The sequence below is a fragment of the Sciurus carolinensis genome, chromosome 7 (genome assembly GCF_902686445.1).
Source record: "Sciurus carolinensis chromosome 7, mSciCar1.2, whole genome shotgun sequence".
Lineage (NCBI taxonomy): Eukaryota > Metazoa > Chordata > Mammalia > Rodentia > Sciuridae > Sciurus > Sciurus carolinensis.
Window position 1 is genome coordinate 37630781 of NC_062219.1, and position 13732 is coordinate 37644512.

At 34.4% G+C, this 13732-nt stretch overlaps 1 protein-coding gene across 2 annotated transcripts in view; it reads right to left on the reverse strand.

Moving 5' to 3' along the window:
- Window positions 1–821: 821 nt before the first annotated feature.
- Rspo3 (R-spondin 3) overlaps window positions 822–13732 on the reverse strand; it is an 81371-nt gene continuing 68460 nt past the window's right edge. The window contains exons 5-6 of one of the 2 annotated variants that reach the window (XM_047557039.1): window positions 6884–7053; window positions 822–5464 (exon numbers count right to left, since the gene is read on the reverse strand). In XM_047557039.1, coding sequence (XP_047412995.1) covers window positions 5429–5464; window positions 6884–7053 — 206 coding nt within the window. In that variant the 3' untranslated portion in view covers window positions 822–5428. Of the gene's footprint in view, window positions 5465–5826; window positions 7054–13732 lie in introns of those variants that run through there. The other variant, XM_047557040.1, reaches the window with a different exon arrangement.

Sequence of the window (13732 nt, forward strand, 5' to 3'; positions counted from 1 at the left end):
TAGGGAGTGGAAAGGGTAGAGAGGCAAGGAAACTAATAGTCTCTGAATTTCAAGTGGCTTAGATCTGCCGTAAAGTCTATGATCAAACAATTTATTTTGATGATCACAGTCGATTTGGAAAATCTAGAGACACTAACTAGCATGTTCTAATTACCTCTTCCTTTCTACAAATAATGCCATTTTGAATTTGGATCATCTATTTCTACAAATTAAGCTCTGTTCTCTTAATCCTTCCATATGTTCATATTAAGCTGTTTTAAACATTCCATAGTCAACAAGTAGAAATGTTGACTTACTATAATAATTCATTCTTCTGCCCTGCCATGGGAAAACTCCAACTTTTAAAATGAAACTGGCAATCAAGAAAGCTAGCACTTTTTGGCATGAAACTGAGTCATTTTCCTAAAGTGACTTTGCTTGTCTGTGTCTTTTTTTAAATTATAAATTATTCTCACTGCTGGTTTGGATAAAACTAAAATCTATTTTCCTGGAGCATTTGATGTGTTCCTAAAGTGAGTCATAACCATTTTTTTTTTTTTTTTGCTATGGGAAAAAGATCAGTAGGAGTGAACCTAGTGATAAATTGAACCACCTTCTAAACAGTTACCACATGAGGACGATCCCTTGGATGTTAAATATCAAATGTTTTATTTTGTTTTTCCAGTTTTGTTTTGTTTTATTAATTAATGGTTTAAGAATTACAAACAATAGTTTTTCCTTGGTTCTATAATAAGGGTAGAGGAATTTATCAAACAATATCTTCTCCAATTTATTCCCATAATTTTTAAGTCATGAGATAGTTTTTTTTTTTTCTCCTTTCCCTAACTAGTCAACCAAAAAACATAAACAAGCCAAGTAATAGAAGCAAAGCAGGGAGGCATCAAAGACCAGGATGAATCTATGGCTACCATGAATAACCCAGAGCCCCAAGGCATGGGGCATGCTCTCTCTCTCTCTCTCTCTCCTCTCTTTCTCTCATTCTCCCTCCTCTTCCCCCTCTCCTTCTTTTTGGCATGGAATTCTCTAGGACAGACAGCACATGGCTGTTAAATAAGGAGCTTCAACAGTTAAAGGAAGGATCTCATTCTTTTTGCAATCAGAATTTCTTTTTCTTTTTATAAACCTTGAGATCATCATAGCCAGATGGTTGACTGAGCTGTTGCAGAATTTCTTACCTTTTGGGAAATTGGGACCAATCAGGGCTGTGGGTGGTCTATGGGGAACAGCTAACTGACTCAAAGATATCTCCAGATCAAGATACAAGATTTAGTATGAGCTTATTTTATTGTATTTGGGTATATTTACCAAGTAAATATAGAAGATGAAATATATAATATTTACAAGGTGAAATTGCTTCTCAAGGACATCTTTAATGTAGCTCCAATGCCAACAGCTGCAGAAGAAATACACCAGAAGAAAGGTTGCATTACTGTGTTCTTAAACATGTGATTGCTGCAGTTATTATTACTTCCATTGATTCCTTTTTGGGAAGGATTTGGATAATTTTCTCTAAGGTTAAAATCTCCAATGAAAGTAGAGTTTGAGGAATGGGGAAAGGAACACAATCTCTTATAGTAACTAGCAACTGGCTAGTGAAAATAATACCTTATGTATTTATTATACTCTATAATTTCAAAGCATTTACAATATGTAGGGTTATTTTAGATTTTATTATGAAGACAGATATCTCTAAAATGTTTTCTAAAAGAGTTATTACATTGACTTTAAAAATCTAACTCTTGCTTGAAATGTATTTTTGACAGAAGTTAGGAGTAGCTAAAATTTCAACTGATATTAATAGTGCAAAAGGTAATGTCTCTATTAAACTTCAATTGGCCAGAACATTTTGGTAATCAAAATTACTATTCAACTATGTTTAAAAACTTTTCTAATACGTATTTTCCATTTCTCTGTGTTTAAAGCTTAATCTTTAGTAGATGATTCAGTCTTGGATTATCTCAACATCGTTTTGAATAATTTTCATTGCACACAACTGCAGATACAGAAGTATAAGCATTTTGCAAACTGTTTACATATCAGATTATTTTATAGTCATGTGATTTTGTCTTCTGAAATTTAAATGTTGTTGATTTTGCAGTTAGTGGAATTTTCCTACTTATTGAGTTTCTCCTACAATTGTATTTTAATGTTAAAGTAGTTACTATTTAGGGGGTTCCTCCCTCCTGCTCCTTCCCTCTGTTTTCCTTCCTTTTCTTCCTCCTTCCCTCCCTCCTTCCCTTCCTTCCTCTTCACTTTATTTTCTGTTAACTATTTATGTGATGCATATGTTGGCTTCTGAATTATTTGAGAAACAGAATGGGTGAGAAGAGATGTTAACAACTAAAGTCCTGATATTAAATGTCTGAAAGTAGCTGTCAGAAAGTGAGGCAAGGTAGGAAGGAAGGAGCTTCGTCTGTTCCAAAAGTGGAAATGTGTTAACGCTTCCTTCCAGATCAGTGCAATTCTGAATAATGACTCAAGGGAAAAGGGACAGTGCTGATAAACACCTTGTTTGCATACTAGAAGAGAAATGAACTGAGGGCTATTCCAAAGTCATAAAGGGCTACAGAAATCCAAGATTTCCGAAGGGTTCAGCTTTCCTGGTGTGAACTTTGGTCTTTCTCTAATGGCAAAATCTCATTTCTCTCATTAATTCCTCTCACCTCCCAATGCATTTATGTCCCTTTCAATCCAAGGGCCCTACTCACCCACAGGTTCCTCAAAGCTGTCACACACTCATTTACACAGATCTCTACACACATACATTGGGGGTCACGTTTCAGGTTCAGGTTCCAGGCTAAGTCTTATCCTGGTTAAGACCTGTAAGATTGTCTTCTCTGGCTGCTTCATGAGGTTATTATTCCAGATCATGGGAAAGCACTTTAATATTTAATATCATAGGTTGTTTCTGAACTAAAAATGAATATTTTAAGGGATATGATCACTGGAAAGAAACACAGTCTTGGGAATTGGCCAGTGCTCAGTGGGACATCCAGGGTCACTGGTTTGTAGTTGTGACTTTGTGTACTTTTCTATGTCTCAGTTTCCTCATTTGTAAAACAAGGATATCAGTAACCCCTTCAGATGGCTCTTGACATAATTATAACAAAGTATGGTGAAAGGACAACTGGGTAGCATAAAAGAAATCTAGCCATTTATTTTGATTCTCTTTTTACTAAATAACCTAGAAATGAAATGTTACTAATCTACTAAGCTAGTTAGGTGAAATACTCGAAATGGGAAAATTCTCAATTGATTTGACCCCCAGATCTTATTCTTTTAATAGCTAACAGACTCCAGACAAACTCCCTTTGAATTACAAGAAGTAGCATCCTCTAACAAATTAGCCTTTGATAGAAGACTTCTACTCTATTTTGTCCAGTAAAGTTGCAGTTGTGTTGAGAAAGAATCTAGTCATTTCCTTTGTTATTAAAATATATCATGGGAAAGATGGAGTGTCTTTACTTAGCCCATTTATAAAAATGCAGATTCTTAAGAATAAGTAGTATCTTAATTTCGAGAAGTTTCAAGACAAATTGTAAACTGGGATTTACCTGTGAGTTGCTATTACTCATTTCATTTTTGTGATTCTTACATATGCTCCTTGAAATGATCACATATGTACACTTATATGGGTACTATCACATATCATTATTCAGGAAATAGAATTAATTTATATGTATGACTTTTTAATTTATTTGTCTGCAGAAGAGATGTTATTATATTGAGTGATGAAACTTCTAATTCTCATTACAATCTTGTAATGAAGCATTGCCACCTCTATTTTACAGATGAAGAAGGAGGCTCTGAGAGACCCACAATTTGCCCAAGGTCACACAAATTACAACCAGTTAATAACCCAATTCTAGCATTCACATAGACTGTCTAACTTGTTTACTTCTCATTTTCTTTACCACCTTCATTTGTGGGAATCTACCCCTATTCTTGGCATTACTTGTATTTATGTACCCTGTTTCCTCCCTATGTTTTTCTGGTCCTGTATTTGTATTATCATTAATATGAACCACTTATAACTTAATAACATCAGAGTAGCAGAGTTCAATCTTTATTCTCTGACAGTCTGTACCCTTCCACTTTGAGAAGTAGGATTAGGATAATTTCCAAAGAACACTGTTGCTATGGAGGACTCATGGGACATTAACCTGAAATGGGACAAGGGTCAAATGTTCTCTTCCCTGAGACTACAGTGATCATTTCCTGTCCCACTCTTTTTCATTGCACATGAGAAATGGGAACCCAGATAATTTATGTGACTTATCAATGGTTACACACCTGGGACTGCAACATAAATCTTCTGATGACAGAACAGAGACCACCCTTTGGTTATAAAGCAGAATTTGATGACCAGGTTAGGGGCATCGATCAGACACTCACAAATTAATGTTGCTACTTTCTCTCATTTCTCATTGTATCAAGAATGTATTCACTGTCTGTTCTCATGGAAAGTGTGATTCATATGGGAACTTTACCATATGAAACAGAAAGCTGTTAATGAGTTTTTACTCAGTTTTGAGGGTTTCTAGTTTGAATATTATAAGATTTCATGTGCCTAAGGATCTATTAGGGTAGATTGAGAATTACAGTTAAAATTAATGTTATCTTTGTCTTCATGAATATTTCACCCAACATATGAAGATTAATGCTAGCTTTCAATACTTTTCCTTGGTATTTTTATTCAGGTTTTGTATGAAGAATTTAGATCTTCTGCCATGGTCTAGAGGACCACAAGGGAAGTCATGATGGTCCTTTGCCACCATTGTTATGTCCTGGTTTACTCCTTTACCAGCATTGCATATGCAGATATAGATCTTCCTAATAAGTACTTGTTGAAAGAATAAAGACGATGAGAAATATCAACAGAGATATAAAAGCAGTCTGGCTACTTATTCTCAAGCACAAAAATGGTGTTTGATACCATCCAAAAGTTTTAAAACATGGGGACAAAGCTTCTACCTAAAATAATTCTGCAGGATAATGTTTGTGTCCCCTTGGTAATCTAAACTTTAGTTAAAAATAATATTAGAATTACTTTATACATAGGGACATAGGGAACAGATCAAATTCGTTGAAATAATTATGTTGTGTAAAGAAGGACCAGAGTAAGAAGAAGCAAGGAATACATCATTTTAAAGTTTTATATCTTAGAAGTGGAAAACCAAGTAAACCAAGCAGTCCATATGAGCAGTACAGTTAGTGGAGAACAGGGCCCAGAGATAGAGAGACAGCAGCAGATTCACTGATTCTTCAGAAAGTAGTGATCTTGAGAGAACTAGGAAGCATGGCAGACATGTCCTTCCATTACAGCAGGAAGCCTGAGGGTCATAAGATTTTGTAGTGCACACTCTGAGAGGCCTCCTCCTGGACTGGGCTGGATGGATCCTCTGTGAAACACTGGTTAAGGCTTCAGCTAGGGTGACTTCAAGTCCCAAAAGAGATCCACAGACTGAGAAGATATGGAGAAGAGAAGGTTAAATACTGAAGATGCAGGAGGAAACAACATATAAGAAAAGATGCTCATTTCTAGGCAATGAAGAGGGAGCGGTTGAGATCATTTAGGTAAGCTCATGTGACCAAATCTAATTGTGTTGATTTATTAAGATAAAAAGAAAAGGTGAATAAGTATCTCCTATACCCCATAAGTAAGTCTTCACTGGCTCAGATAGAGATGGATGCAAAAGGAAGACACTGAGAAACATTATATGCTTTGGATTACACAGGTCACAGCTTCTCTGATTTAGCAGATTTTTCAAGTCTCTGAGTAACAACTACACAATAAAACAAACTATAAAACAAAGTGAACCAAACTTTAAAAACTATGAACAAATATATTTATTGTGGTGGCTTTCTCCCCTACTAGATACACCTTGTTAGAAAGTAGTATCCCTTGTAGTTTCAGGTGGACCATTAAGCAGGTAATAAAATTGTTTTTCCCTCATTGAGAGAGAAATAAAACACATGACTTTGCAAACATGTCATAATCTCCTTGCTCTATTTTTTGTTTTCTATGACATCAGAGTTTTCTTCTAATAAGTATGATTTTGTTTTTGGAAGAAAGTTACAGGCACACGTTTACAGATTTATATAATCCAAGGGGTAGCAGAGGCTAAACCACACAGTGCTGACAGATTGGAGACCTGTTCCAGGAGATCACAACCCTTCACAGTTTTGGAAAGCACAAAAGTAATCTCCAACTCTATGATTTCTTCCACATTTTGCCTTCCTCCAATCCCATACAGTATATTTAACTCTGGTATGCACTCTCGTGTTTCTTGCAGAAGTACAGGATGTGGACAATAGAAGTAATCTTAAAACAGTTGTTTCTGTGATGATAGATTCTATGATTCCAAATGCCAGGCCCTAATACTGAGCATTCTCTAGATCTCCTGAACAAAACCACACTGTCTTAGAACGTTGTTTCTCTCCCCCTGGTCTTGTCTTTGTTTTCAAGGGACACTGCGTCTTTGAATTTTCAGAATTATCTTCTGCTTCTTAAAATAATAGCTTCGAAAATATTTTTTGTAGGGAAAAGAGGTTTCTTCTCCAGATATCATCATTGCATTAATGATAGCTTATTGATAATAATGAACAAAATTTTCTTGTGTTTTAAAAATGCTTAGAAGCACATAAGATAACCATTCAAAAGTATCCCTTCTTTGAACTTTTGGCTCTTTGTTGTTAACTATGCTCACATGAAGAATATAGCAACTATTTGGAATGTTGTTTAGACAGAGCAATAACAGATATGTAGTCCATTTGTTGTCCTAATGGCTAGAACACCTGTCCTGGGCATCTGGCTGAATAGCAGCATCATGAGTCTACAATAATCTCATGGGAACATCTAGTGTACGGTGCTGACTGATACCGATTTCTGTGGTTTTTCTTGAACTTTTCGCTTCTTCTGCTGTGGTTTGTCTTTGTTTTCTCGTTGTTCTGGGGTTTCTCTACTGGATTCCAGACCTTTGTTGTCAGGGATAGCTTCCTTACTTTCTTCTTTATTAGGTTTTTTCCTTTTCCTCTCTCTTCCTTTTTTTCCTGAAATGAAAGGACATTCCTTTAAAAATTATATTCAATTATGTTCTACTAGGTTATCACAAGTTTTAAAAAATGACTCGCATTACACTTGAGCATACCAAACCCATTGATAGCAAATATCTACTCTTTACATCATCCATTCAACTACTTTTTAAGTCCTTGCAATATTCCCAACAATGTAAATATGAAATGCATATATAATATAATGACACAACTAATATATGATAGTTTGAATACTACAGAGTTCTATTCCTATAAGTTTGAGGTTTATTTTGTAGGTTACTTATGTATAGTTAATAAATAGAAAATTTCAAATACATTTCTTACCACTTAAAATGTTTATTAATATGAATATTTTATTTTGCTCCTCTTTAAGACACCATTTTGTATTTAAAAATTTTCAAGTAAATGGTATATATTTGCAATCTGTCAGAATGTTTGCACGCCCTCCAAGAGAAAATAATTGATTATCATAACAAATATGGAAATAATTTTCACAATGAGTACCAGGATAACTGTATTTTATATTAACACAAATATTTGCATTTTGAAATTAATTTACACTTCAATTCCTCTATGTATTAGGATGCTATTGATAACTTTTCAATAATCATGTGGTATAAGCCAAAAGGGCAGGGGATTTCTTATTTCTATGGACCAAATAAGTAGATATTTATTGGATATATTCTGGATTCCACGGAGACTCCCAACATTGAACTGGATTTGAATGAAGCATAGAAGCGTAGATGTACTTCAGATTCACTGTGAGATATTTTTCACAAGAGGAACAAAATGCCTTTTTCATGTGGGAAGACATATTGTAGCCAGCAAGGGTAAAGCACTGAATTTTATTCAATTGTCAGTAGAGAACCTCTGAGAATTTTACAGATGGTAATTTAATCAAACTATATGAGCCTGACACCAAATTGGATGTATTATTTTCATTTGTTTCTAAAAAGTGAATTAATTATATGCTTTACTATGCAAACATTTCATATGTATAATCAACGATGGCATGGTTTTAGTAACACTCATTAACAATATATCCCAAGGAGAAATTACTTATACTCAAATCATTATCATAGTAAATGGAAACTAGGAACCAACTATCCCTCGATGTGCAACAGATACTGAATGTATAGCCTGGTACACTGAACAGTGTAAAATTTAAAATCGATCTATCTCCAATAAGTCACTTTGGACATAATTATTTTGGAAAAACTATTTGAATGAGAAAACCAAAGAATTTTCATGTCCTGAAACAGGCTGCAAATATTGAATTCAGTGGTTTGGCCCTTCTTTTTCTGAGCTCTGGTTACCAAATCCTAGGGAGCAGTGTTATTAATACTGCATACATATCCTAGGCCAATAGTCTCCTTGGATTAATGATTTTATGTCATAAGTAGCTTTGTCAGGAGATTATATTTACAAAACGCTCCAATTACTTTATGAAAATTTTTCTTGTTGGGCTCAACATAACACATCTTTGAATTTCTAACTCTAGAAGAACAGTTAATAAAAATGAGAATTCATATGGGGGTAAAGCAAATATCATATTATTTGGGATATATAGAGATGAACAAAAGAACTAGAGTCAACTATCACTTCTAAGTTGAACTACTTGTCCACAGATTTGCCATTTCCATTATTCCAATATTCTGTAAAGAATATTGCTATGTTGGTAATATTTCTACAGATAGAATCCAGGGCTTCTTTTTCATGTTTGATTTAATGACTACATTTGACTTGAACATGGTAACTAAACAGAGAAAATTGGAGAGTAAATTTAAAGTAAAATTACTTCTTGAATATGCAGCATAATTTATAAAGCTACACAAACTGAAAAAGAGAAATGCTGGTTTTTATAGGAGTGCTTATTTCTCAGAAGGAGATGGCTGCAAATACTGGATTACATAATATTTCCATTTTGAGGCATATTTTGGAGGTGTTCAAGTTCAGTTCTAAAAAAGTTGTCAATGAAAATCATTCCAAAGTTTTGTAAAAACTACTGACCCCAAACAAAATGTTATTTTTATGGAAATCATCCAGAAGTTCAGTGTTTGACATTGTTCTCTTGATGATGATCCAACATGTTACAGCTGTGATCCCAAACATAGTGTTTTAGAAACTTAAGAAATATATTGTTTCTTTCTTGGTTGAAGATTGATTTATATGTTTTTTAGCCAGTTATGACAATATGCTCAACTTGCAGAACATATCTGCTTATTAGCAAGCTGATATGATTATTTCTTAAGACAGGCAGAAACATTTTTGGAAGTACCTCGAAACTCAGTATTATAGCTTTATTACCCAAGGAAAAACTATTTAGTCTGGGCAGTGAGTGAAAGGGGAGGATCTGGTGAAGTAACAGGAAACTAACACATTGTACACTGTTGCTGCCCAAGAGAGGGTGATTGTGCAATAGAAAAATGGAATTATTATTATTGTATTTTACAGGCCATGTGTTAGTGGTTGGAAATGCTAACTACCCCTCTGCATAAATAATATATTTTCTTCCTATCCAAGAAATAAAATAGAAATGTGAAAGAGTGACTGTAGTCTATTAAAAATCATGTGCAATTTAGGGTGATTTTGTAAGGTTTTCATTAAAGGGGACTTCTTTTTCTATTTTGGAGACTTGATGACTTTTCATTGATGTGGTTAATAGTTATTCTATGACTTTTTAAAACAACATTTTTGAAAATTAAGCCTTCCAGTTATAAAAAAAAAATGCACCATATATGTGTTTTGAATGCACGTGTGTAGTGTGCATAGACACATGTGTGCCTGAACTGGGCTGTGCAGTATTCCAGAGCATAACAGAATGTTCATCCTCCCTTGGTGTTCCAGTCATGAGGGTGATGAGGACTCTGTTCCCATGAATAGATTAATACTGTTCTGCAAGTGGGTTTTTGCAGGAATGAGTTCCTGATAAAAAGGATGAATTCCACCAATTTTCTCTGTCCTACGCATTCTTTCTTGTCCTTCCACCAGGTTGTGATGCAGCAAGAAGGTCTTCATCAGATGCTTGTGCCATGGTCTTGGATTTCTCCACTTCCAGAAACATGAGCCAAGTAATCTTCTATTCTATACAATTTATCCAGTCTATGGTATTGTTATAGCAGCAGAAAACAGACTAAAACAGTCCTTTCAGGGAAACACTATGATGTAAGATTTAGAAACACTGTCTTTAGGGTCAGAAAAAACACTGTGTTCAATTTCTAAGTCTGCCACCAATAGTTGGGTGACCTTTGGCAAGTTTCTGATATTTCTCAGGATTAATTGAAATTTTAACTATGAATAATCATTCATAATTCCTAAACTTTGTAAGGATTAAATTAGATGTTTGTAGAACACTTGATTAATATGTGACTGACATACTAATCATTGGACAAATGAAAGCTAAAATTACTAACTCATTGAATAAACATGAATTAAGCCCCTTCTACATGCCAAAAATATGCTAAATCCTGGGGATACAAGTGAGATAGGGCGATCAACACATTAGTCACACACCTATGCCAACATAGAGATATGCAGGAGATCCATTTGGAACACAAAGGGGAAAGCATTAAACTCTTCCAACAGAGACTGAAAAAAGTGAGATGATGTTCAAGTTGAGCCTTAAAAACATGTAAGAATTTGCAGGCTACTGAAGTAGAAGGGCAATCTAGGCAGTGAACAGTATAACAGCATGAAGGCATGCAAGGACAGTGTACTCTGCAGCACTGGAAGTAGACTTCCTCCATTTGATCAGAGTCTATATATAGGATATTACTGAGAGACCTGGAAGGATATACAGGGGTCAATTGCCAAGTTGGGAATTTTTCCTGAGGACCAATGGCACTGAAAACTGGAGAAGGGCAAGTATCAGAATCTGACAGCGGGGTGGAGTTTTGATGGTTCTATGACTGGTTTATAAAAGACCAAGGAATATTCTGATATGTAGTTTTGTTACCTTTTTCCAGAAAATTGCTCTAAGTAATAAGAATCCATTTAGGAAATATAGTCAGTGACTAATATTTATATTTGAGCTTCAACTTTTGAAAGAGTAGCTAAAATCTTTATGTAGACCATGAAGGCATTATTATTTATGACTTTGTTGCACACTACCATTACATAAGTGAATGGATAATGGACATTTTTGAGTCTTCGAAATTATTCCATTAATACAAGCATATATAATCTTTTACGTAAGCACTTTCTAGGCTATTCCACAGATCAGGTTGCAAACAGATAAGATTTAAAAATATGGATTCCTTGATTCAACCTCTGAAGATTATGATTTGTAATTTTTATAAGGGGTCCAGGTCCTTGAAATTAATAAGATCACCTCCAGTTTGTTCTTATGTGCGTTCTCATCAAGAACTATATCTGTCGAGCAATTAAGAATACCCATTTTCCTAAAATACATACAATTAAAATTTATTTCAAATTGCATGGTTACTCACTTGACTTAATTTTCCTAATGGATATTTTTCATTTAATGGATAGTAAGTTTGACTTACTATTCCCACTAATTTTTAGGGAAACTTCTAATTATGTACATTTGAATAGGCACCCAGTTATGATATAAAAATTCCTTGCAGAATTTTTCTTTACCAATTGTCTGTTAAAATGCCAATATGAGCAGAAAAGAATGAACATATAAAAATAACAAAGAGAAGAAAATGATCCTGAATTATTTTTCCCAAGTATATATTTTAATTCCAAGTGAAAATATCAATCTTAGAACATTTTCAATGTCCTTTTAAACACACCGTGGTTATTAATAAAAGGGTTGTCTTCCCTAGAATAAGAATTTAATTCATTTATCAAGCATTACTTAAATTATGAATGTGAGTGAGTCAGAAATGGTCTGTCCACAGGTTTTTAAAGGGTTTCTTTGTGAAGTTCCTACAAAGTGTCACTAAGGGGAGCCATTGAGCTTTAAGCGGTTACACATCCCAAGATAAACTAGGTTATAATTTTTCCCCCAAAGTTAAAAATGTATCCCACATTCTAGACTGAGGACTAAATAATTCTATGACTTCAGCCAATCAAATAAATATCCTATTTGAAAGATGAATTTTCTTACAATACCTTTACTTGTAAAATGAAATTCAATTGGAAGTTGATGGCTTTTACCTTCAGAAAAGCACAAATGGTGTGGAAAGGGGTTAATCTGATGATTTTTAAATCTGCAGTTGGACTTGGTTTTTATGTAGACAGGACAAAAATTTCAACATTTGTTCTTTTTAATGAATATATCACTGGAGAAAAGTTGCAAGGGAGGGGAATTACTACAGTATTATTTTTTAAAAATAGCAATGTGATCTGTTATGTAGATACATATTTAAAGGCCTTTGAACTGTGGACTGTATAAACACAGGACAGCCTGACCCAGTGGTGAAAGACACAGCTGAAAGTCATCAAGGCCAAATGTCCTTCTCAGTTATATTATTACCAAGCAGATTGACTTGAAAAACATATCCAAACTTTTTGCTCTTTTTTGCTTGCTTTTTAATAAAATAGATATACCCTTTGCCATAATTTTAAGAAATGTAGTAAAAATATCAGAGAATAGACATCTCTTCCTTCTTCTTCTTTTTTTTTAAATAGGCAAAGACTTCATTCCTCTAAATTGATATTTTTGGCTACCTGAATTAGCTATTCTCTTACTTTAAATGTGAATAAATTCTATTGTTTTCTATTTAACTTCGAAGATGTTTTTGACTAATTATTCAAAGGTTCACACCTGTAATCCAGCGAGTTGGGAGGTTGAGGCAATAGTATTGCAAGTTCAAAACCAGCTTCAGCAACTGAGAGAGGCCCTAAGTAATTTAGCAAGTCTCTGTCTAAAAATGAAATAAAATAAAAATCTGAGGATGTGATTCAGTGGTTCAGTTCCCTTGGGTTCAAACCTTGGTACCAAAAGAAAAGAAAAAGAAAAAGAATTCAACATATCCTTATATACTCTCCTACCTATTGTTAATTTAGGACAGTATCTTGAACTTATTTTTTGCAAAGATAGAGTTGATCATTAAAATCTGTTAAGATTGGAATTACATTTTGTCAGCATGTGGGGAAAAAGTCAATTTAAGAGATGTCATATATTTATATCATGTTCTTCTGGGAATTCAGAAATGAGAAGACACTGAATGCAAATTTTAGGGGTTAGTATTAAACAGAAGATTTTTAGCATGACTTTCATGGTGACCTGTCATCCACTTGCTTCCTCAACTCTGCTGCCATTATGCTTGTCTTCCTACTCATCCCTGCACTTCCTCCACCATAATGTCGACCAATGACATCTATTTGCCATACTTACCTAGAATACGGTCTCTAGAATCCCTTGCCCTAAGTCAGACTTAAGTGTTTAATTCTCTGGTCACATGACCTCTTGAAGAAAACTTTCCTTGGTCTAAAACTTCCTAGGTTAGGTTATCACATTTCTCCTTCCTGGGTACTCAGCTCCCAAATAAAATCCTGCTGCAGTAATCAAGGTGAAGATGACTTTTTTTTTAAAACAGTAAGAATAATGTTCACTAAAATTCCATGAGCACTTCTATATGCCAGGCACATTTCTAAGTTAAGAGTGTCGTGTCTATAAACTCTATTCTTACCCCCTTTTTGCCGATGAGGATATTGAGGCTCTTAACCAGGGACCTTCTGCTTCTGTGGTGTTTCTCAACAGAGC